Genomic DNA, 25744 nt, shown 5'->3' with positions numbered 1-25744 from the left:
TCTGAGGTACAAGATTGTGTGTTATATACTACAGCCTTTTGGAAAGGGAATCATAGCTTCATTGACTTTGTAGACTAGAAAAGATAGAAGGTGGCTATGTCAATCCTTTAAGTACACCTTTCAGCATTGTGAATGAAGTGCTTCCAGCTGTTGACCTGTGATCATGTGGGCACTGCTCTTGCCAGAGAAAACTAGTGGTTTTGTCAGCAAATGGACCCCTTGTCTACTTGCCTGTGGAAAGGAGGGGCCTCCTAACACAGTATGCAGACTGCTGTGCAGGTGCCGTCATCCTCGTGGTCTGTAACCAGAAAGGCGAGACCATGGAGTGGGATTGCTCCAGGGGCATTAAATGAGATCATGTGCATACAGTATTGAGGGCAGAAGGGTGAGTTCCTATGAAGATGAATCAGATGCATAAAAAGCCTTACTTGCTTTTCTCTCTTTCTCACCTTTTCTTCAGCTTTGTGACTGTAGGTAGGGAAGTGATCTTCCTTGAATGTTTCCTGTACAGTTGTCATCTATTTAAGTTTTAGCAGCTGCTAGGTAAGGTAATGCCCTATCCATTCAGTCTGTTCTCTGAATCTGCATGCCACACTTGAGGATGCTACAAGGAACCTGGAGTCTTGATGTGAGGAATTCTTTGAACTCAGAAAGTAAAATTTCCACCTTTGAGGCAATCACTCAACAACAGGCCTGAAAACTGTATATAGCAATGGTAAAGAACAGGGCAAGCATCAGATTTACATAGCATATAATGGGAGCTCTTGCAGCAGCTATTGGTCGCAGGCATACATGTGTGTCAGAACACTAGTAATAGCATCTTTAAATTCAAAAGGAAGGGGTGCATGGCACTGTGGCCAAGGAGTCAGGCCTGTTATTCTTACTTTATTAAGTATTTAAATACTATAGAACACCACCTCATGGTATCGTGAATTGTTTTCTCTCCTTACTTTTAAGGTAAGTAGATTTATTTATAAAGTCTATAGTTCAGTTCAAACACTTCTCTATAGTCACAAAATGGGAAGGAAAGAGCTATATTTCTACGCTACCTTCTTTATAAGGTAAAATGTTCTCTGATATCTTAGTTGTTTGTAAGATGTGAATTAATTTTACTTAAGCATAATCACTGTTTGCTTACCTAGTTGGGATCATAATATGTCAGGCAGCTACAAAATAGAGATTTATTTTATTAATTTATCGGTACAGCATTTATTCCACTGGTGGAATGATCTGTTTTGTTATTAAAAGAGATTAGAAAACCATTGGTGCTTTGACAGGATGAGGCTACAGCATAATCTCACTTTTATGAAACTGTCATGTGAAAGTACTGTTTAAGGAGCAAATAAGATTTATGTCAAAACTCAGCTAGTTTGTTTTAGACAATAAAGGAACTCGGGCTAAAACTTAAAAAAAAATTTTTTTTTTTCTCTCATAGGTAATTAGTAAAATGTCTCCAACATCCCTAAAGATCACACTAAGGCAACTCATAGAGGGGTCTTCAAAGACCTTGCAAGAAGTATTAACTATGGAATATCGGCTGAGTCAAGCTTGTATGGTAAGAATTTTAAAAATAAATGCTTATTTTCTCTTTATGAAAGTAATAGATGTTCATTGTAGAGCATGTAAAATACAGAAAACTATAAACAAAAACCTTAAAACTTCTTGTAAATATACTCTGTGGACACACAACAGGCCAGTTAGCTTAAGGTATGTGGAACTATTGCTCTCGCGTTGTTCTTAAGCCTTTACGAAACAGCAACTATATTTGTGTGTAAGTGTAAGAAAGCTTTTAATCTCGGGTAGAATTCAAAATAGAAATTAACCATTTTTCAGGCACGGTCTCTGACCTTGAGGCAAGAAGCATAAATTCTGTAAATCTGAATTCCCTCATTGGTAAAATGAGGAATATATGTATATATAAAATGTATGAATGGGTGTTATTAGTTACATATTTTAATTAGTAGATTAGCATTGAAAATACCATTGTAAATACACTTAAAATAGATGAATCACATAGAATATTAATTTTATGAAACATTTCAGAGTCTTAGAGATTTCTTCTTCTAGGTGATAAACTCTTTGAAAGCAGAATCGTCGCTTTTGTGTTATGTAGAGGACCCTTAGATTAATTTATGGCCTAAAGGAAATATTTTGTTTAGTAACTAGAAAGTAGGTCTCCCTAATGGACTTTCGTGTCTTGAAATAGTTATTAAGGTATTCAAAGTACTTCATCTAACTATAAATAAAACTCTATTAGTCACTTTAATCTTAAAGTCACTCCTAGTAGGATGTAAGTAGCAGCTGGGGGCTATTGTTAAGAGAAGTACTATGACAGGCATTTTATATGTATCCTCTCCATTAAATTTTACACTATTTCTAGAATGATAGGTACTATTCTTGTCTCCACTTTACAGATGAGGGAACTGGCATAGAGAAGTAGCCTGCCTAAGGGGGTGTAGGTATTAAGTGGCAGACACATGGTGTGTGAAACCAGGTGGGCTCACTCCAGAGCCTGTACTCTTGGCCACTACCCACTATACCTCACAGTCTATGTTTTCCACTGTACATTTATTGCACTGCCTGGATTGATCAGTTCCTTCCTTCCTTCAGCAAATATGTTAGCTATGTTGCCAGGCACTGTGCTAGGTGTTATATTGTGGAAAGAATGACCAGTCCTTGTTCTCATGGAATTTATAGTCTACTGAGACTATGAAGAACAAGTAAACAAAATAAGTAAAATAAGTACAATTGTGGTTAGTGCTCCAAAGGAAACATTCAGGTTGATGATAGAAGAGAATGATGCAAGGACAGGAGGGAGTAGGAGAGACAAAGGGAAGACGTCTTTGAGGTGTCAGCTCCTCTGTGACCTAAAGCATAAGAAGTGAGTATGTTGAGAAGTCCTATGGGTTACAGCAGTGGATGATTTGGTTCCATTTGCTTTAAGAAGGTAATTATTGCTGCTGGATGGAGATGGGGTTGGAAGCATTCAAGAGTGAATGTAGAGACCAGATATGAGCTTATTGCAGTAATCCAGCTGCGAAGTAGTAGTGGCTTAGACAAGGGTGGTGGCCCTAGAGAGAAGCGAATGGTTTCGAGGACCAGTGTAGGAGATAGAATTGATAGGCCTTGATGATGAATGTGGGGGAAGGAAAGAGTGCATTTAGGGGTTGGAGCTTGGAGGTGTGGATTAGAGATTTAAGTCTGAAAGACATTAGGACCACTTTTTAAAAAAAACTTCGGAGGGGTGCCTAGGTGGCTTCTTCGGTTAAACATCCGCCTCTTGATTTCAGCTCAGGTCATCATGGGTCATGAGATCGAGCCCTGAGTCCCCGAGTTGGGCTCCGTGCTCAGTGGTCTGCTTGAGATTCTCTCTCTCTCCCTCTGCCCCTCCCCCTGCTCACGTGCATGCTCGCTCTTTCTCTCTCTCTATGAATAAATAAAATCTTTTTAAAAAAACTTTGGATATTTATTTACTTAATAAATTTACTTACCATGTGCTAGGCACTGTTAGAGGCACCAAGAATGCATAGGTAAACAAAATAGACAAAATCCCTGCCCTCATGGAACTTACCTTCTAGTGGGGGAGATAGATTGTAAACAGATAAAATTGTAAAATATACAGCATATGATTATAAGTACTAAGGAGCAAAAGTAAAGTGGGCAGGAGGATATGGCATAAAGGGGTCAGGGGGGGGTTGTGTGATTGAACTTATAGATAGGATTTACCAGAGAAGACCTGACTAAGAAGATGTTGTTTGAGTGAAAACCTGAAGGAAGTGAGGAAATGAGCTGTGCAAGGCTCTGGGGAGGAGCATCCAGGCAGAGGCAGGTACAAAGCTCTGAGGCAGCAGTGTGCCTGCCTGTCCTTGGAGCTGCAGAGAGCTGTGGATGGAGTGGGCAGAGAAGTGGGTTCGTGAGTGAGAGAGATGGGGTCAGAGTTAACAGGGTAGAGAAGGGCTGTGCAGAGCACCTATAGCCTGGAAGGTCTTCATAAAACTTTGGCTTTTGTTCTGAGTCAAATGGGAAGCCACTGGATATTTTTGAGTAGAGGAGTGACATGATCTTAGAATGGATAAGATCTTACAGAGGGAAAATGAGAGAGCTGGATCTGAGCCCCAAGAAGACCAGCATTTTGAGTGGGTTAGAGGAAAAGGAGCAGTGGAAGAGGAAAAGGACAGAGGTGGGGACACCAGGAGAGTGTGGGGTCGTGAAAGGAAGAAACGAGTGTTTCAAGGAGGAGGGAGTATGGTGCCAAAGTGTCTGGTAGGGTAGGATAAAGACATCTTTAGCATATGGCAACACTGAAAGTCCAGGGGATTTTGGCAAGCTGTTTCAGAGGAGCATTGGGGCAGAAGTTAGAGTGTGGCGAGTTGGAGAGTAAATGAGTAAATGGGATATGGACAAGTGGAGGCTATATGTACAAAACTTTTTCTTCTTGAAACAAATAGGTAGAAGCGGGGACTGTGAAATCAAGTGAGATTCCGTGTTGTTTTGTAAGGTGGAAGATACTAGAACATGTTAGGGAATGACTCAGAGAAAAAAGATGATGTTGATACCAATAGTAGTTAACAGTTACTGAACACTTACTGTGTGTCAGACGCTGTGCTGGGATGTGCAGTAAGATAATCCTCCAATGCATGTATTGATACTGCCATTTCATATAAGGAAACTTGGCATTAGGGAAGCTACTAGCCCAGGGTCACTTCGTTACTGTGTAGTAGAGGGAGTGGGTGAGCCCAGACATTTGTTTTTTTGTTTTTTTTTTAATTAACATATGAGGTAGAGGTCAGTGATTCATCAGTTGCATATAACACCCAGTGCCCATTACATCATGTGCCCTCCTTAGTGTCTATCACCCAGTTACTCCATCCCTCCACCCACCTCCCCTCCAGCAACCCTCAGTATGTTTCCTATGATTAAGAGGCTCTTACGGTTTGTTTCCCTCTCTGGTTTCATCTTGTTTTATTTTTCCCTCCCTTCCCCTATGATCCTCTCTTTTGTTTCTTAAATTCTACATATCAGTGAGATCATATGAAAATTGTCTTTTCTCTGACTGACTTCGCTTAGCATAATACCCTCTAGTTCCATCCACGTTGTTGCAAATGGGAAGATTTCTTTCTTTTTTGATGGTTGAGTAGTATTCCATTGTATATATATATACCACATCTTTTTTATCCATTCATCTGAGCCCAGACATTTGAACTACAGTCAGTCACTGAGTTATGCTGCCTACATTGATGATGCCAGGGGTAAAAATAGAGATAGATAACCTTCTCAAGCACAGTCCTTGAGAAGAGGAGATGTGAGTGGGAATGTGGGGGAGAACAGGCCTTTGAAAGAGGGATGGTCTCTTTCTCCGTAGTCAGGAAAGGGAAGGCATGGTACAGATGGGTGTAGTTGGGCTGCAGGTATTTTAGGGGTGGGAAGAAGAGAATGTTCATGGCTTAGAGCTTCTCTTTTTGTAATGAAATAGAAGGTTAAGTCATTAGCTAATGGTGAGAGTAAAATTTGTGAGGGGTGGAGGTTGGAGAAGGCTGAAGACAGTTAAAATCATTATCTTGGGAAGTGGAGAAGAAAACATGGATCATTGGGTAGTTTTCCATGCCCGTTTGAGATGTGTGGTCATGAATTTTAAATGAAACCAATCACAGATTTTTCTGCAGCAAGATTTAGCTCCTCAAAAGCAGGCAGAGGCAAATGGTAGGGGCAGCTGGTGCTGGGATTTTGCCAAGATGGACTAAAGGGGAGAAAAAGCCTTGAGGGAGATGAGGGCATTTTCAAGGGAAAGTGACCACAATAAAGTAAGTGGTGAAAAAATTGTAGGATCAGTGGCACAACAGTGAATGTACTTGAGCAGTTAAGAATCGGAGGTGGTGATCAAGAGAGTGGGTCATAAAAGTGGTCCAGTCTCTGTTTATTTCAGGCTGTGGCTGTGGGAGTGGAGGAGACAGATCATCACCGGGAATAAAGATGCCTGGAAATTCACCATTTAATCTCAATTTTCTTTCAGGGAGGCCATGACTTTTATGAAGGTGTTAGGGCAGGTAAGTGATGATTGTTTTCTTCCTGGCTATTATGAAAATAGGATTTTAAGCATATACTGTTAATCAAAGATGATAGTTGTTTTATTAGTGAAAATTCCACTTTCATAAAGATTGCAGAGTTGTTGCTTTTTTATATTACCAACTGGCACATAAGGGAATATCGGTCTTTGAAACCAATATTGTTTGAAAAATTCACCTAACCTGTGTCACCGCTCCCTATAATTTATATGTAAGAGGTAATTCTGCTTTGCCAGTCCCATGGACTGCCTCTGCTAAGTATAGCTGGGCTTGAAAACTCATTCGGCTGCTGGAGCCTTGGAAAAGTGCATTTATTCCCTTGCAAGAAGCCCTCAAGTCCCCTACCCCTCCTCTCTCTAGTACTGGCCTGGCCATTCCCAGCAGCATTGAGCCCTACCATAACAACCTCTTTCCCTGTACCCAAGCGGTTAAACATTGACATTGAGAAAAAAACACAGGACATAATTAGTAACATCTGCTAATGTTCTTATTAATTTGTTTATCTCCAAAGTCAGCATATTTAGAAAAAGGGAAATAGTTTATTTTTTGTTCTTAGCAAATTTGCAAAACAGTTTACGTATAAAGCCCATATCCTCATAAATAATAGTTGTTATTTATGTTGCATAAAATGAGTTTTTCCCTTTGCATGTGTTTTGCATACCTAATTTTTTAATGTTTTTATTGATCGCTTTAATGTAGTAGAGACTCTTATGTACTTTATCTGAATAAAAGATTATATTCTCTGAGCTGTAAGCTTTGATAAAGACTGGTCACTGTTGTAGAATGCTCTTAACTTACGGCATGATATAGTATCAGAAATAAGCAGGGGTTCAAATCCTTTTAGATGATCCAGGGAATTGAGTCAGAGGAGATGGCTGTATGTTTTATAAAAACAAGTAAAATACGCATTTTTTACACTAATTCCCTGCAAATTCTTGCTACATGTGGATCAGAGCCTAGACCTCTGATATTAGGAGGACCTGTGTGCTACTTGGGTTTCAATGCATCATTATATGTTGTAGCAGCCCTCTTAAACTTAAAAAACAAAGATACTGTTTTCATATATACTGTCAATTATTTAACGGACACAGTTGAGACCAAGCAGCATCAAAGTTATGATTCATAACACAGGAGCTTATCAAGCTACTTTTTAATGAAGAGAAAGTATACTGCCTCATCTTTTAACATAACCTCCCTATTTTGCAAGCAGCATCTATTCTGGGTAAAACTGTTTGGTGTTCTTGCATAATAACCAAATGTTTGCTACAGTTTGCTAATTATAAAATATGTTAGCAAATTAGATAAAGTAAACTAGCAAATTAGGGGAATGGTTGTCAAAAATTCTTACTCTTAACAGCTAGAATAAGCTTCTTCCTGGTTATAGAAGAAAATATAGATTTCAGCAGAACTAGAGAGTTACCAAAAGGAATTTGAGTGGGTCCCTCATGAGACTTGAAAAAACCTGAGCTGTCTACATGGCAGGAACTTCTTATTATCTGTGCTAAGTAAAAAATTATGTCTGTGTGAAAAGAACATATAGATTTTATTAATATTCTTTCCTTTTGCCCTTCAGCAGACTGTCAAGGAGGTAGATACCATGATAGCATTGGCCAGAGGGCTTAAAAGGGAAGAGATTCTTGAAGAAAGAATGTTCCAGAATTGTTTTTATTTGTGCTCTTCGGGGAATGTAAAACTGTCAAATTGGCAGGGATCATAATATCGGTGTTACCACTGATCTGATACCGGCTAGAATCCTGTAGCTAGGCAGCCCAGCCTTAAAAACCTCCAGTGGTGCAGGCAGTTAAAGTATCTGACTTTTGGTTTGGGTCAGGTCAGATCTCAAGGGTCCTAAGATTGAACCCTACATCAGGCTCCACCCTCAATGGGAGTCTGCTTGAGATGCTCTCTTCCTCTCCCTTGGCCCCTCCTCCCTCCTCGTTTGCTCACTCTCTCAGATAAATCAGTCTTAAAAAACAAAACAAAACAGGGGCGCCTGGGTGGCTCAGTCATTAAGCGTCTGCCTTCAGCTCAGGTCATGGTCCCAGGGTCCTGGGATCGAGTCCCATATCAGGCTCCCCGCTCAGCGGGAGGCCTGCTTCTCCCTCTCCCACTCCCCCTGCTTGTGTTCCCTCTCTCGCTGTGTCTCTGTCAAACAAGTGAATAAAATCTTTAAAAAAAAACCCCAAAAAACAAAAAACCCTGCAGTATCCACAAGAATTATGCACATTTTAAGCATGGTTAAATTCTCTACCATAACCATACTAAGTATAGCCCCTTTCTCTTTTTTAAAAAAATTTTTGAGATAATTGTAAATTAACATACAGTTGTAAGAAATAATATATAAAGATCCTGTGTACCTTTCACCAAGTTTTCTCAAATAGTAACGTTTATATAACATAATAGTAGTATACTGTCAAAACCAGGAAACTGACATCCCCTTCCCTTTTTTAAAATTTTTTTTATTTTTTAAAGATTTTATTTATTTATTTGACAGAGAGAGACACAGCGAGAGAGGGAACACAAGCAGGGGGAATGGGAGAGGGAGAAGCAGGCTTCCCGCAGAGCAAGGAGTCCAGTGCGGGGCTTGATCCCAGAACCCTGGGATCATGACCTGAGCCGAAGGCAGATGCTTAACCGCTGAACCACCCAGGCACCTGTCCCCTTCCCTTTTTAAAGGAGAGGTTTGCCAATTGCCTCATACTTATGATCCGTTGGGGATGCTATGTGGCCACACTAAATGATGACTACACCGAAATAAGAGAAGTAGTTTCTTAGGATAACCCGAAGGTGGTCTGCTATTTTAATTCAGAGCTGTGTGAACTAGAGGATTCAGCAGAACAGCAGTATCCCCATTTAATTATGCATAGAGTCATCCCCCCTTCCCTCTACTTCAAGTAATTTTCCTTTCAATTCAGTGTGGAGGAGTTTAGAAGGCAGATCTGGGCCCTCCACCCTCCCCTGCCTTCCCTTTAAACCACACCAACTCTGGTTTTAGCTGTTTTATAACAGGAAGATTTCATTTACGATTTTGTTTGAAGAAGGCTAAGGCTTAAGCCACATTAGTAGACTGTATTCAAGCCTAGTCAATGCCTATAGGCTGTAGTCAATGCCTATAGGCATTAGACTTAGCAGGTTGGGAAATAACCCCATGGATCATCATCAGTACATTATTATCCATCCAAATCCTATGGGGCTTTAACTTAAAAATGGAACACATGCAAAAATTTTTAACTTTGCAGAAAAAAATGTGCTATAGAAAATATGCCTTGGGTAAGGTAGTTTCTGTCAATTCAGTAATTAAAATCTGGTAATACCTGAAAGAAATGTACTAACATTTGTTATGTCTTCACTTGACAGTTTTAATAGATAAAGACCAGAGTCCAAAGTGGAAACCGGCTGATTTAAAAGAAGTTACTGATGAAGATTTGAATGAGTACTTTAAATCTCTGGGAAGTAACGATTTGAAATTTTAAGGTGACTAGATTTTTAAGGGATTATTTTGGAGCAGGTTTCAGCAAACCATAGTACATGGGCCAGATCCAGCCTGCTGCCTGTTGTTTAGTTTTCCACAAGCTAAGAATGGTTTCTGCATTTTTAAATGGCTGAGGGAAAAAAAACAAAAACAAAGACTAATATGTCATGACATGTGAAAATTACATGAAATTCAAATATCAGTGTTCATAAATAAAGCTTTATTGGAAAATCACTGTACTCAGCTTTTTACATATTGTCTATGGCTGCTTTGAGTAGTTGCAACAGAGACTGTAAGGCCCGCAAAGCCTAAGATACTCTCGGATCCTTTTTGGAAAATGTTTGCCAACCCGTTTTATAGAAATGGGAAAATTTGAAGGTCTTAAATATCTAATTGAAATGAGAGCCTTATGTTTTGGCTTTGGGTAGTAGTTTTTATGTTGAGTAAATAAACTTATGTATAGATTATTAAAAAAATAACCCTGAAATTTTTTGGCTATTGTGTTAATGCTTCAGAGAATTTTCTGCAAATATAAACCTGTTTGAAAGTAATTATAAGTTACTATAGAAGTGTTCCTTTTATAATATTAGCAATCTCAGGCAAAGTGGAAAGGTTTTTATGAGGTTGTCTCTCTAGTATTATTAACTCAGCTTTGGTCTTCCCTAAAGTTAACCAGAATCCCTTCCTATGGTGAAAGTGATGGTTGTTTTGTAGGATTTGTTAATCTGAAAGAATGAGGAATTAGGAAACTCCAGTCTCTAAAATAGAGACACATTGCTTTCTGCAATTTACATTAAACTTGTGTGTGATAAGTTATTTGCTGTTACATAGACTAATTCAGGAGGAAAATAAAAAGGGCTTTTTGTTCAAAATAGAAACATGTTCAAAAACTGTTGACAAAATAAGTTTTTCTTAAGGTATACAAGAAACTGCAGGGTGTTCCAGGCTTGGGACATTAAAGGTAAGAATAATCTTTAAAGATCAGTTTATCATTTATTTTATGACTTATTATAGTTTTCCCTTCATCCCAGACCATTCAGAAACTAAGAGAATTTCTGGTTTTTAAGAACAGAAAGTGGCAGAACTGAAAAAGACGTCAAAGATTATATCCTGCACCCTTCTTATAGATGAGGGAATTGAAATCTAGGAGTTGCTTTAAATTTTCTAAATATTTAACATGAAGCATTTTCCCCCCAAAAAAGTCAAGAATAGATTTAGAATACAGATGGCATGACAATGGACATGTTTACATTTATTTTCTTAAAGCTCTCAGATTGGACCTGAATGATCCAAGAAATTATTTGTATCAGTGGATTTTTATCCACTTTGTATTCATTAGAAATGCAGAAAAGATATTCTTTATATCAAAAAATTTGACAGTACACAATATTGAAAGGCATTTGCTTTAATCAGAACTTATAACTGGTTAATGGCAACTAGACTTTTAGTGTATGGTTAGGAAAAATGTTTTCACAAAAATATTTGGAAAAATACCATTTCATAGCTAAGTCTTACAGGGAAGAGAATTACTAAAACTTGAGTTTTGCAAAGTAAGATACAGGGAGTACATCTGAGCTTGTGCCCACTGCTCCGAGGGAGGTATGTCCTGTTTGGCCACACAAATACAGGATGAGGGCATTATGATCAAGCAAACAATGTATTTGTTGGAACTTTGTTTTTACCTTACTATTCCTTGACTTTATCATGTGTCTCTAACTTTGATTTCTAAAACTATATAATACAAAAAGTATAGTTCCCTCTTCTCATAAAATTCCAGTGATATTAAGTAGGATATGAGTGTCATGCTGTCTCCTTCATTCAATGTGTCTGTTTTTAATACTAACAAGGCAATTTGACACAAATTATTCCTCTGGAACTAAGATCATTTTTATCCCCTTAAATTGTGCTTTGAGTGCTAATGACCACAGGTCATTTGCAAAGAACAGATAAGGCAACTGAAAATTGAGAACTCTGGGATCAGAGGCTTTGCAACTGAAAGGTAAGAGCACACAAGAGACCTTTACCTGGCAAAGGGAGCAGTGAAGCACGGTTGTGGGGTTCACACTTCTCTGGTAATCTGCGTTTACAGTTGCCATCTGAGGTTCCTTGTCACATGGGTGGCAGCTCATCTGCCTCTATCCTGGATGTTCTCAAGGGAAAAGATTCAGTGGTTGGGCACATGTCCGTGTGGTAAAGAAAGGAACTTGCTACTGTGCCCCTTCCCTTAGTCGAGAACACTGGAGACTTGTTTTTGCAGTGTGTCCTCTGATGGAGCCTGATGTAAGTGCTGTTTCTTGGGCCCTTTTTTCCCTGGTTTCCTTTCCCGTATAATTTGGCCACTATTATTTCATCTGTTTGTGATGTGTAAGTTGGAACAAATGTTTCCCTTTCCGGTAGCTAATAACTCTTTGTCTTCTGTTTTATATGTTCCTTCCTTCTCAAATAGATCTTCCATTCTTTTACTGTTTGTGAAAGTTCAAAATGAAGTAAATCCAGTATTTAGATATGAAGGTATGAAAGAAGTTATCCTATCAAAGATGTTCTCATCTGTTTTGTCATCAAGGCCAAACTATATCTTGATGATTAGCACATGCAGCACAAATTTGTTTATCCGGTGCTTTTTCCTGCCTGCCTCCAACTTGGTTTATTGACTAACTCACTGATTTGGTTTGATATAATACAGCGCATATTTCCAAGATAATTCTATGTTGTAAGATCTTATACTCTGTTAAAATGATTCAGGAGCGAGGGGTTGATGCTTGGTGACAAAACCATACTGTCAGAGTGGCAACAGAGATGAGATTTCTAGTGGGATGTGGATCTGGCAGGCATCCCTGCTACACTCCTGGGAAATAGGGGCCCAGGCACAGAACCTGAGGTTAAATATTTATAAGAAAACTCAACAGTCTACATCCCTGTGTATGCTGAAAAATTTAGTGTGGCTATGGCTTTTGTGTTCTCACCATAATATATCTTTTAAATAGTAAATGACTTTGCAGCAAAAGTGGCCTGATGTGAGATAGAAAATGAAAAATGGCAACGTCTAGGCTTTTGTCTGAGTCATTAGTATACTCAAAAACCTAAATTTTTCTTCATGAGCTTGAAAGGTGTTTTGCATTTTCAGAAGACTTTTGTTCCTTAGCCTTAGAACTTCAGATCCTTAGGGGTGGTGGTTTTTGTACTTTGTAAGTTTCTAGATTGCAAGCACAACAGGACAGTTCAAATCTTGGGACTAGGGGAAATGAAAGTTGAATGACTAGGTGTCCAAAGGCAACTGAAAGATGGCATGTCCATGCAATTGGGAGAATTCACTCTATTTGCAGGTTTCAAAGTATAGTCGTTAAAATTAGAGGTAGCATTTCTGCCTGCTTATAAGGCCAAATATATATTTATCTCATTAAAGAGGTCACAAGTCTTTCTGCCTTCGTCAGTGACAAGGGTCTGTTGAATCTTAATAATAGAATTTAATGCACACAGACTTAAATAATTCCCTTTCCAACTAAACTCAGTGTGTAGCAATTCTGGATGAAAAGACCATTGTAGAGACTGAGTCCCAATTTTTCTACAGGTTATGTTTTCTCAGTATCTTCTTCACTCCCAAATTCTCTGTTACCATTGATTTTAAACAGTACTTGATTCTTGGGGGGAAAAAAAAAAAACTTCCCCAAAAAGGTAGCCAAATTTAAGAAAATATGGCTGTAAATGCCTTATGTGCGTTGTTACCATAAAAAAAAAATACATGAGTACTCTCTTTGGAGGAGTGTTTGATCTTCTGTTTTGTAATGCAATGGTATAGCCTCATGCATAGACTGCCCCACTAATCAAGAATAAAAATGGGAATGAGTGCCCATTATACCGACCCTCTACATCTGAGACAGTAAAATTTCATATACACGCAGCACTGCAAACAGGTTCTGCTTTCTACCTTGACTAGGGCTTCTGTTATTTTAAAACTTACTGGATTGCTGTTTGTAAAAATTCTTGTTTTATCACTGGGCTGCTTAATTCAGTGCCATAAACATTAATGTCATGACTTCTGTAAATTGTATCCTGTTCAGATGCCTTATGTGCAAAGTCTTGAGTCATCCAATAACAGCTGTGGTTAGTTAGGGCCCTGAGGTTCAAGGTAGTAGTTAAGGACAGGTTTCAAGATGGACTACTTCTACAAGGGGTGCTTTCTACTGCTTGATCATTTGTGTTAAGTAGGGATCCTTAACACAAATGGTTTTGACAAACAACCCACTATTAATTACTGTGGCTTCAGTGCCATTTCCTTGCCAAGGCATCTGAAAAATCCTTTTCATAACTTGTTTCTGTGTGTAAATTAACAAATAGTTATTTTAAAAGGAGTGTCTTTAAAATAACCATTTGATTTCTTTGGTGATACTACTAGTGCCTCAGGAAGAAAGTGGTACGACATACCGCTGATTACTGGGGTGCAGGACCTATATTTAGCCCTCTAAATGACTCAAATCCCAAGACCAAGCAGATAGAAATTGCTATTAACATAAAAGTGCTTAACATTTCATTTTAGATACTCCTATACTCTTACATTTTTTACATCCAGATGGAGTTATTTGTATTTATTCACACCAGTTTTTGCTATAATTTCATGTGTTTAAACTAGCACCAACTTTATCCACAATTCAAGAAAGTTATCATCATCCTATGGCATCAAGGCCCCTCGCTCTCAATGTATGGGATGTCATTGTACTTGATGTTATTGCCTGCCCACTGCTGCAAGGCATCACTCAAGATTTCCTGGGATAGGCGGTGTGCAAATTCTAAGACTACCATTTCAGGCCCTGGTGGTTCTTTCACTTCCTCTTCGACATTAACTGGAGAAGGCATCCTAGGTAGAAATCGCTCTTCAGACATAAAGCTTTCTTCACTTGCATGTCGCTTCTCACTCTCAAATGTGGTAGGAAATGGGAAAGTTTGCTTTGATTTCATGCAGCCCATGTTATGAAGAACTTTGAAGAAAAGCAGTAGCAAAGACTACTTCAACAGCATCTTTGGAAAACACTGAACTTGTCCACGTGATACTGACCAGTGCTTTTCCTTTCCAGGCACTTCAGAAATGTGTTTCTTTTTACCAGTCTTTACCTGTAGTGTTTATCTGTGAAAAGAAAAGTTTCATTTTGATCAGGTAGCATGTAGAAGCAGTCCTCTTTACCACTTTGGTCACTTGTAACATCTTTATCTTATCAATAGAAAGAAAACCACTCAGTAAAACTGGCAATTTACAAAATAGGAAAATCTGTTTTTTTGAAACTAAAAACAGTTTAACTTTTGCTAGCTTAATTTATGTACACCAGGGTTCAGCAAACTCTAATTTACAAAAACAGGCAGCTAGAATTTGACCCAAAAGTTAGAGTTTTTTTTTTTTTTAAGATTTTATTTGACAGAGACACAGCAGGAGAGGGAACACAAGCAGGGGGAGTGGGAGAGGGAGAAGCAGACTTCCCGCTGAGCAGGGAGCCTGATGCGGGGCTCAATCCCAGGACCCTGGGATCATGACCTGAGCCGAAGGCAGACGCTTAACAACTGAGCCACCCAGGTGCCCCATAAATTAAGGTTATTAGAACGCAGCTATGCTATTTGTTTGTGTGTGGGCTATGGCTATTTCCATGCTACCATGGCAGAGATGAGTGGTTTTGACAGAGACCATGTGGCCTGAAATTACTGTCTGACCCTTTATAGAAAATGTTTGCCAACCCCTGATCTGTACCGTTGAGGGAAATAAGCAAATAAAACATTTCTCCTGCCTCAAATCTCATGAGCCTACACATCTTGGACTCTTAGGGTCAGACTCCGGCCCCTGGTTAGATGTTTACAATTAAAGAGACAGGATGACAGCCTTTAGGCAACACAAATTAGAGGTAGCAAAGCCACCTTTTTTTTCTTCTGAATTAGATGCTTCCTATGAAACTATATGAAAAGCTCAGATTAAAATATAGAGGTTTCCTCCCTTAAATGTCTCACTCTTGTCTGATGTCTGGTAAGTAGGCTGCAGTGCTCATGATGTGCCTAAGCTTCGCAACTGGATGCTGTCACTGAATGACCTTCTCTTAGGACTTAAGGGTAGCTAAATACAAAGCAACTTCACTGGAGGGAGTCCAGCCATAAAGCACAGGTGAAATCTCTATAACACTATGATCCCAGATTATAGTGTAGTTTTTGGACCAAAAAGTCATAGCTCTAGAAAAATTCATAAAATCAAACTCAGTTGATTTCTGAAATTATTGATCTTAAGATAAAAATGAATTTAATCTTTTTTTTTAAGATTATTTATTTATTTATTTGAGAGAGAGAGAACGAGAGAGAGCACGAGAGGGAAGAGGGTCAGAGGGAGAAGCAGACTCCCCGCTGAGCAGGGAGCCCGATGTGGGACTCGATCCCGGGACTCCAGGATCATGACCTGAGCCGAAGGCAGTCGCCCAACCAACTGAGCCACCCAGGCGCCCGATAAAAATGAATTTAAATGCATGGTAGTTTTTAAGTAGTAAAAGTCCAGAAAAGGTGACCTTTGCCATTTGACAATATTTAGATTTCTATAAAGTCTACCCAATTTCTCCCATAATACTACCCCTAATAAGGATTATATGGTCGGGGAGTGGAGGAAATCTAGCCTTCTGCTTTTAATTACTCTTAGTTCCATATGTCTTGCTAAAGATGTATTTCAAAAATTGAGATGTTTGTCTGGTTTACTAGATAACTCCTTGAAGACAGGAACTGTCCTGGTTGTATATCACCAACATGTTATCTATTTGTACATGAGGCATGGTTAAGGGAATTGTACATAGCCTGAAAATGATCATTCAATGAATGTCAAATAAAAGGCAATGAGTAGGCCACCTGGGTGGCTCAGTTGGTTAGGAGTCTGCCTTCGGCTCAGGTCATGATCCCAAAGTACTGGGATCAAGTCCCACATAGGGCTCCCTGCTTTATGGGAAGTCTGCTTTTCCCTCTGCCCTTCCCCACCCCCCACTCGTTTTTTCTCTCTCAAAATTTTTTTTTTTTTTTAAAAAAAAGCAATGAGGAGAGTCATCATAATCTGTTTTCTAGGATCTTTGGTTTTGCAAAAGCACCTTTCAAAGTAGTGCCAGATTTACTCTCACCAAAAATTTTAAACCTGGACAAATATATGTGAAAAACACAGGACTATGATCCTCAAGAGAAGGGAAATACAGAACACTGAATTCCACAATTGAGCATGCTGCCTGGGAACATCTTCAGCATTATCTCGGGGAGGTTGGGCCCAAGCAGAGTGGCAGCCCTGCTGAGTTGAAGAGGTTGGAATCCTGAAGGTAGATGAAATTTCAGGAGGCAAGGGAGCTGTGGGGAAAGGCAGAAATGGGGTCTCCCATTTGATAGGGTCTCATCAAGACCACCTGTCTGAGGACTTAAAATGTATATGTACAGGAAGAGGATTTGTAAGACTTAGCATTGAACGATTATACCATAAGTTAGTGCTTTGGAATCCTTGGAGTTCCAAGACCAGCCCCAGTGGAGAAACCTCACAGAAACCTTAGGAGTGAGGTGTGAATCCGGGGGTGAGGGGAGGGGTTGACAAACTTTCTTAAAGGGTTAGGTAGCATAGAATTTAGGTATGTGAGCCATATGGTCTGTGTCACAACTATGCAGTTCTGCTCTTATAGTGCAGAAGTAGCCATAGAGGGGTGGCTCAGTTAAGTGTCTGACTCTTGATTTTGGCTAAGGTCATGATGTAGGGTTGTGCGATCAAGCCCTGGGTTGGGCTCCACACGGGGCATGGAGCCTGCTTAAGAGATTCTTTCTCCCTCTGCCCCTCCCCATGCTTGTCCACACACTCTCTCTCAAAAAAAAAAAGTAAACAAGTGGGCAGTGGGTATGTTACAATAAAACTTCACAAAAACAGGCTAACCAGCCATAGACCATATTGGACTAAGTTCAAATGGAGAATAAAACAATACCATTTAAAGGAAGATGACATAATCCAGACTCCTTCAAGGGTATTATTCACAATATCTATCCTAGAATAAAAAATTACTTGCTATGCAAAGCAGGAAAGTGTGCCCCATGTCCAAAAAAAAGTTATTAGAAATGGACTCCCAAATGACCCAGCATTTGGTAATTAACACAACTTAACTATAAAGCTGTTTATGTTCAAGAACATGAAGGGGCACCTGGGTGGCTCAGTCATTAAGTGTCTGCCTTTGGCTCAGGTCATGGTCCCGGGGTCCTGGGATCGAGCCCCACATCGGGCTCCTTGCTTGGCAGGAAGCCTGCTTCTCCCTCTCCCACTCCCCCTGCTTGTGTTCCCTCTCTCACTGTGTCTCTGTCAAATAAAATCTTAAAAAAAAAAAAAAGTGATAAAGACTGAAAAAGTAGAGAATCTCATCAGAGCAATGAAAACTGTAAAGAAAAAAGTAAACTCAAGGATTAATGAACTTGAACATACATCTATAGATCTGTCCAATCTGAAAAATGGGGGAAAAGATAAAGTATGTCTTAATAAGGAGTTTGACACATTGAACCCATAGAACAGCAGGAAAGGAAGAATATAGGAAGAAAAAAGAAAATGGGACAATTAGAAAACGGTGAACAGCTGGCTTAAACTTACATATCAAAAATTTAGAAGGAGATGGACTAAAATTTTCAGCTTAAAAGGCAGGCTAGTTAAAAAGATTCATGCCACACAAACAGAGTCAACAGATTTTTGACAAAGGAGCAAAGGTAATCCAGTGAAGCAAAGATAATCTTTTCAGCATGTGCTGGAACAACCATATAGCCACATGTTAAAAAAAAAAAAATCTAGACACAGACCTTCTATCCTTCACAAAATTAACTCAAAATGGATCACAGACCTAAGTGTAAAACATGAAATTATAAGACTCCTAGAAGATAGCATTTAGGAGTTAAATATAGGTAAGTCTAGATGACCTTGGGTTTGGCCATCACCTTTGAGATACAACACCAAAGGCATGATCTGTGAAATAAATAGAGAATTTGGACTTAATCATGTTAAAAACTTTTGCTCTGTGGAAGACACTGTCAAGACAATGAGAAACCACAGACTTGGAGAAAATATTTGCAAAACTATATCTGATAAAGGATTATCTATGAACTTTTAAAACTCAACAAGTAAACAACCTGATTGAAAAATGGGCAACAGATCTGAATAGATACCTCATGAAAGAAGACATACAGATGGTAAATAAGCATATGAAAAGATGTTCAACATTCTACCTTAGGGAACTGCAAATTAAAACACTGAGATACCATTATAACTTATTAAAATGGTGAAAATCCAAACACTGATGACATCAAATACTGACAAGGATGGGGAACAACAGGAACTCATTTATTGCTGGTGAGAATGCAAAACAGTACAGCCACTTTGGAAGACAGGGTGTCAGTTTCTTACAAAACTAAACCTAAACAAAAAGAAACTAAACCTAATCTTACCATATGAACCAGTAATCACACTCCTTGGCATTTACCCAAATGAACTGAAAAATTGTGTCCACACAAAACTCAACATATGGATGGTTATAGTTTTGTTCTTAATTGCCAAAAGTTGGGAGCATCCAAAATGCCCTTCAGGTGAATGGATAAACAGTGATATGGATATATCACAATGGAATGTGATTAAGTGCTAAAAAGAAGTGAGTTATCAAGCCATGGAAAGAAAAGAAGGAACCTTAAATGCTTATTACTAAGTTAAAGAAGCCAATCTTTCCAACTTTCTAATATTCTGGAAAGGGTAAAACAATAGTGATAGGTAAAAAATCCAGTGGTTGTTGCCAGGGGTTAGAGAGGAGGAAGGGCTGAATAGCAGGAACATAGAGCATATGTAGGGCGGTGAACTACTCTGTATGATACTAAAATGGTGGATACATACCATTATACATTTGTCAAAATCCACAGAATGTACAACAAAGAGTGAACCCTAATGTACTATGGGCTTTGTGTAATGATGGTATGTTAATGTAACAAATGTACCACTCTGGAGTGGGATATTGATAGTAGGTGGGGCTGTATGTGGGGGTGCAGGGGCTATCTTTACTGCCTGCTCAATTTTTCTGTGACCTTAAAACTGCTGTAAAAAATAAAGTCTTTTTTAAAAATTCAACTATATGCTACCTACAAGAGAGGTACTTTAAATATAAAGGTTGCAAGCAAGAGGGTTAGAATGGATACACCAAGCAAATAGGAAGCATAAAAAATCCTGCTGACATTCAGACAAAGTAGACTTCAAGACCAGGGGGATTACCAGATATAAAGAGGGATACTGTATATGTCAATGAGGAAGACATGACGATCATAAATGTATATGTAACTATTAACAGAGTTCGAAAATATATGAAGGAAAAGCTGACAGAACTAAAGGGAAAAATAAACATTGCTCTCTCAGTAACTGATAGAATATCCAAAGGAAAAAATAAGGAATTCAAGTTTTGAACACTACGATTCATCTTAAGCTGACATTTATAAAAGGCTATACCCAACAGCTGTAGGATACGTATTCTTAAAATAGACTACGTGGTGGTCTCAAAAGATTTCAAAAGCTTGAAACCTTAGAGTGTATTTTCCAAACACTAGATTTAAATTAGAAATAAGTGGCAATAAAAAATCCAGAAAACCCCCAGATACTTGGAAACTATCACATTTCTGAATAAACCATGGGGCACAGAAGAAATCATAAGGAAGTTAAAATGTTTTCAAATAGAAACCATAACATACCAAAAAAATTTGTTTTCATAACATACGAAAAATTTTTAAATGCACCACGAAAACTTAGAGGGAAATTAATGGATTTAAATGCTTATAGCAAAAAAGGTTTAGTTTAAATCAGTGATCTAAGCTTTAAAATAAGAAGCTAGAAAAAGAAAAACCCAAAGTAAGTAGAAGGAAATAATATGGATAAGAGCAGAAATCAATGAAGCAAAAAGGGCAAACAATAGAGAAAAGTAATGGAACCAATGCTGGTTTTAAAAAAAGATTTACTAAAATAGATAAGTCTCTAGTCTGATCAAGAAAAATGACAGGACACACATTGCCAAGATGTATGTAAGAAAAGAGACATTATTACAGATGCTATATACAAGACCAACAAGGGAATATTATGAACTTTGTATCAATACCAAATGACCAAAACTAGCATAAGAGAAAATAGTCTGATAGCTCTTTATTAATTAAAGAAATTGGATTTGTAACTTAAATCTTTCCAAAAAAGAAACCTCCAGACCTAAATGGCTAGCTAGAGCTCTAAATTCTTTCAAATACTCCAGGAAAAAATACCAGTCTTACTCAAGCTCTTCAGGAAACAGAGAAAACACTTCTAAATTTATTCAGGATTACACTGTTACCAGAAGCTAAGACACTGGAAAAACAAAAAAGCCTCTACAAGTCAATATCCCTGATGAACATAGACATAGGTCATTTTTAAAAATGACAAATTGAATTCATATATAAAATGGTTAATACATCATGACCAAGTGGGATTTATACCAGGAATGCAAGAAATGAAATGAACCATTCAAAAGTCAAGAAATATAAATTCATATATTAACATAAAAAGATTACTGTAACTAATCCTCTCAATAAATGCAGAAAAATATCTGGTACAACCACCATTCATGATAAAAATTCTCAGCAAACCAGCAATAGGAATTTCCTCAAACTAATGTTAAATTTAATGGTGAAAAACAATACTTTTTCTATGACAGGAACAAGTCAACAATGTTCATTCTCATGATTGCTGTTAATATTGTACTGGGGGAGGGAAGAAATTCACAAAGACTGTCAGAAAGAAAAAGGAAATTGCCTTTATTTACAGATGACATGATTGTATATGTAGAAAATCCTAAGGATTATGTATATATACAAAAAATTAGAATAATTTTAGCAAAGTCTCAAGATCTAAAATTGATATACAAAAATCAACCATTTATACTTAGTGAATAATTGGAAGATGAAATTAACACTTGCAGTTGGGTAAAAAGTAAAAACAGGGATAAATGTAACAAAATATACGAAAGAACTACATTGTATATTGTGTATTTGTTATTTGTATGAATACTACAAATTGTTACTGAGAAAACCTAACCAGGGATGAAGTGTTTATGATCTCAAAGACAATACTGTTAAGGTGTCACTCACTGCTCTCCAAATTGATGTATATATATTTCTAGGTATTCATCTAAGAAATGGAAACGTCTGCAAAAACAAAACAAAAATAACTTGTATACTAATGTCCATAGAAACTTTATTCACAGCAGTCAAAGCTGGAAACTGAAATGTCCATCCAGAGGCTTAATGGATAAGCAAATTGGGGATCTCCACGAAATGGAATACTAGTTGACAATAAAAAAGAATTAACTGTAGATAATGCAACAGCATGGGTGAGTCTCAGAAATATGATGAGTCAGATACAAAAGGCTGATCATATTTCTATGAATTTTAAGAGTGGACAATATTAATCCCATGAAATGACACCATAAATGGTTCTCTTTGGGTAAGGGCTGCTTGGAAGGGGGCATGAAAGAATTTTCTGAGTGATGGAAATGTACATCTTGATTAGACTGTTGATTACATGGGTATTTACATTTGTCAAAACTTGTTAAATTGTACTTATAATATCTGTTATTTCAGTGTAATTTTTACTTAAATAAAATATACATAACAGTTTTTGAGACCATTCTGGGAGACCTAAATCCAGGGGACTGATATATTTATATCTAAAAAGGGCTGCCTGCTTGAATCAGCCACACTAAATTTTAAAATCAGTCTAAAATTCTAGCTCTTAAAGTGGTGGGGCAGCATCCAGAGCACAGACTAGCTCATGGTGCTGTATGATTCCTATAATAGGCATGTGGTTTCCTTTGTTCTCTCACACTGGCCTAAATCAGCCCAAACCCAGTGGCCATATTCTTTAGCACCTACAGTAAAGCAAGAAGCTGCCTTCTACCCACCATTACCAGTTCAAGGGCCTTATCCATTTCTTACTTCCTTTGGGAACTTGGGAGAGTGCTTTGGGTTGGAATAACGTCAATAAAAGAGAAATCAATTTGGAAACTGGATGAGGGTCTTTTGTTCTTATAAGTATTGTTCCTGAACTTGAGAGTTCAGGGAGCTAAAGGGAGTGGAGTGAGGAGAGGGATATATATAACTTTACCCAAAAGAACTAGACTGAAGAGTGTTGTAAGGGATGGAGTATTACTAATTTGAACACATCTCTCAAATGTCTATAGGACCTCAAAGTACCTAGACAGTAAGATATTTATGTCATGACTTTCAGCTTGTTTAGCTGTAGTGCTTCTATCAAGGATAGAAGACTACTGTTCCATAGTTGCTTATCACTTCAATTTGCTAATTGTTTACCATCTCCTTCTTCCCAACTAATAGATGAAATGGTAAACAGGTGTTATTTCCCCTTGCAGAGGACACAGGTTACATGGCGAGTAATCATGGAACTTCCATCCCTAATTCAGGCTCTTCTTGGAGTAACAGTTGCTCCAGCAATACCTTATCCAATCATAGCTTATGTTTTTAAGTATTAAACATCCTCTTGAATTTATAGAACTTCACTGAATTGAATTATATTCAAAACTTGAATTATAGAACTAGTTTTGAAGTTGATTCTTGCCAATAAAGACCAACATGGTTCCTTTCCAGGATCTTGTTACTTTGCTCATTGCCCTAGTCCTTGGCCTGGTCTCCATCAGCAGGGACATTATGGCCCAGAGCTTCCCAGTCTCCTAAACAGACCACCACCGTAGGACTAGCTGTCAACTCTGGCCTTCAGGTCCTGTCTTGGGTAAAATGGCATTGATATATTCATGTCATTAGGTAATCAGCTGATCCAATAACTAATGGAATTGCTCATCACATCCTCAGAGAAGATGCAGTTGCCCTGATAGAATGGGTTTGGTAAACTGCCACACACTTTCGCTTAATCAGATTTTAGTTCTGTAGTTTCTATCCCACAGAAGTCTCTTGAAGTTTATCATGAATAAGGAAGTGTGATCCTTAAAGGAAAGTCAGCCAAAACCAAAAAGTTTATGCTACTGTTTATAGTAGCTATTCAAATACTTGATGGACATCTTAAAAGGCAATTACAATTAAATAAGCTTTGTATAATTTTAATCTCTCCTAATAAGTTAGTTGATTCACAACAAAGAAATAAAGTTTCAACAGTGTTAGTTATTAATACAAGTCAATAGTTTAGCAGATCATCCAATTAGCTTTCTTAGGATAGCATATGGGATCAGCTGTCCGAAGTTAATTTTAAGGCTATGTTACTCATCTGTCAGGTTAGGAAGTTACTATGGCTATCAGTTGAAGGCATAATACAATAAATGCTGGATATTAACCAAGAAAAGTATTTTAGCTCTTGTCATTTTAACTGGCTGGCTACAGAAATATAAAATGTCTTAAAAATACAATTTTCAAAATTGAGCCCAGAAATAAACCCATACTATATGGCCAATTAATGTATGACAAAGGAGGCAAGAATATACAATGGGGAAACTGAACAGCTACATGCAAAAGAATGAAAGTGGACCACTTTCTCACACCATATACAGAAATAAACTCAAAATAGATTAGACCTAAATATGAGACCTAAAAACTTAAAACTCTTAGAAGAAAACATAGGCAGTAATCTTAAAAAAAAATTTTTTTTTTTTTTTTTTTTTGAGAGAGTGAGGAGCAGGGAGGTGCAGAGGGAGAGGGAGAGAGAGTCTGAAGCAGACTCTGGACACTTAACCACTGCACCACCCAGGCGTCCTGGCAGTAATCTCTTTGACATCAGCTATAGAAACATTTTTTTTAGATAGGTTTCCAGAGACAAGGAAAACAAAAGCAAAACTAAACTATTGGGACTATATCAGAATAAAAAGCTTTTGCACAGCAAAGGAAATCATCAACCAAATGCAAAGGCAACCTACTGAATGGAAGATTTTGCAAATGATGTATCTGAAAAGGGATTAACAACCAAAATATATAAAGAACTTCTATGACCCAACACAATCTGATTAAAAAACCTGAATAGACATTTTTCCAAAGACATACACATGGCCAACAGACACATGAAAAGATGCTCAGTATCATTAATCATCAGGGAAATGCAAATCAAAACCACAATAAGATATTCACCATATACCTGTCAGAATGGCTAGAATCAAAAAAATAAGTGTCGATGATGATGTGGAGAAAGAGGAACCCCTGTGCACTGTTGGGAATGCAAACTGGCATAGCCACTGTGGAAAACAACATGGCAGTTCCTAGAAAAGTTAGAAATACCACAAGATCCAGTAATTCCACTACTGGGTATTTACCAAAAGAATACAAAAACACTAATTCGAAAAGATATATGCACCCCTATGTTATACATTATTTACAATAGCCAAGATATGGAAGCAGCCCAAGTCTATCAACAGATGAATGGGTAAAGAAGATGTGATTTGTTTACACACACACACACACACACACACACACACAGGAATACTATTCAGCCATAAAGAGAAATGAGATCTTGGCATCTGCAACAACATGGATGGACCTACAGGATATAATATTAAGTGAAATAAGTCAGAGAAGGACAGTACCATATGATGTCACTTACATGTGGAACCTAAAAACAAATGAACAAAGAAACAAACAAAAAACAGACTCTTAAATGCAAAGAACAAATTGGTAGTTGCCCGAGGGGAAGTGAGGGGGAGGATGGGTGAAATAATTAAGGGCATTAAAAGGTACAAACTCCCAGTGATAAATAAGTCATGGAGATGAAAAGTACAGCGTAAGGAATATAGTCATTAATATAACATTGTGTGGTGACAGTAACTACACTTATAATGCTAAGCACTGAGTATAGAATTGTTGAATGTTGTACAGCTGAAACTAATATAACATTGTATGTTAATCATACTTCAATAAAATATTGAAAATTCACTTCTTTTATACTTGTGGGTTTTTTTTAAAGATTTTATTTATTTATTTGACAGACAGCGAGAGCAGGAACACAAGCAGGGGGAGTGGGAGAGGGAGAAGCAGGCTTCCCGCCGAGCAGGGAGCCCGATGTGGGACTCGATCCCAGGACCCTGGGATCATGACCCGAGCCAAAGGCAGACGCTTAACGACTGAGCCACCCAGGTGCCCTATACTTTAGTTTATAATCTTAAGATACATAGAGTGGGGCGCCTGGGTGGCTCAGTCACTT

The 25744-nt window shown here is 38.0% G+C and overlaps 2 protein-coding genes across 14 annotated transcripts in view; one reads left to right on the top strand and one right to left on the bottom strand.

Moving 5' to 3' along the window:
- Positions 1-10025, top strand: part of HIBCH (3-hydroxyisobutyryl-CoA hydrolase) — a 103996-nt gene extending 93971 nt beyond the window's left edge. For all 4 annotated transcript variants that reach the window (XM_027590658.2, XM_035726552.1, XM_035726553.1 and 1 more), the window contains 3 exons: positions 1436-1555; positions 6011-6044; positions 9420-10025. In XM_027590658.2, the coding sequence (XP_027446459.2) occupies positions 1436-1555; positions 6011-6044; positions 9420-9535 (270 nt within the window). In that variant the 3' untranslated portion in view covers positions 9536-10025. The remainder of the gene's footprint in view (positions 1-1435; positions 1556-6010; positions 6045-9419) is intronic.
- Positions 10026-10159: 134 nt separating this feature from the next.
- C3H2orf88 (chromosome 3 C2orf88 homolog) overlaps positions 10160-25744 on the bottom strand; it is a 62913-nt gene continuing 47328 nt past the window's right edge. For all 10 annotated transcript variants that reach the window (XM_027588947.2, XM_027588949.2, XM_027588946.2 and 7 more), the window contains one exon: positions 10160-14653. In XM_027588947.2, coding sequence (XP_027444748.1) covers positions 14209-14496 — 288 coding nt within the window. In that variant the 5' untranslated portion in view covers positions 14497-14653 and the 3' untranslated portion in view covers positions 10160-14208. The remainder of the gene's footprint in view (positions 14654-25744) is intronic.

This window comes from Zalophus californianus, chromosome 3 (assembly GCF_009762305.2).
Source record: "Zalophus californianus isolate mZalCal1 chromosome 3, mZalCal1.pri.v2, whole genome shotgun sequence".
Classification (NCBI taxonomy): Eukaryota; Metazoa; Chordata; class Mammalia; order Carnivora; family Otariidae; genus Zalophus; species Zalophus californianus.
This window is presented reverse-complemented; position numbering and strand designations above follow the sequence as displayed.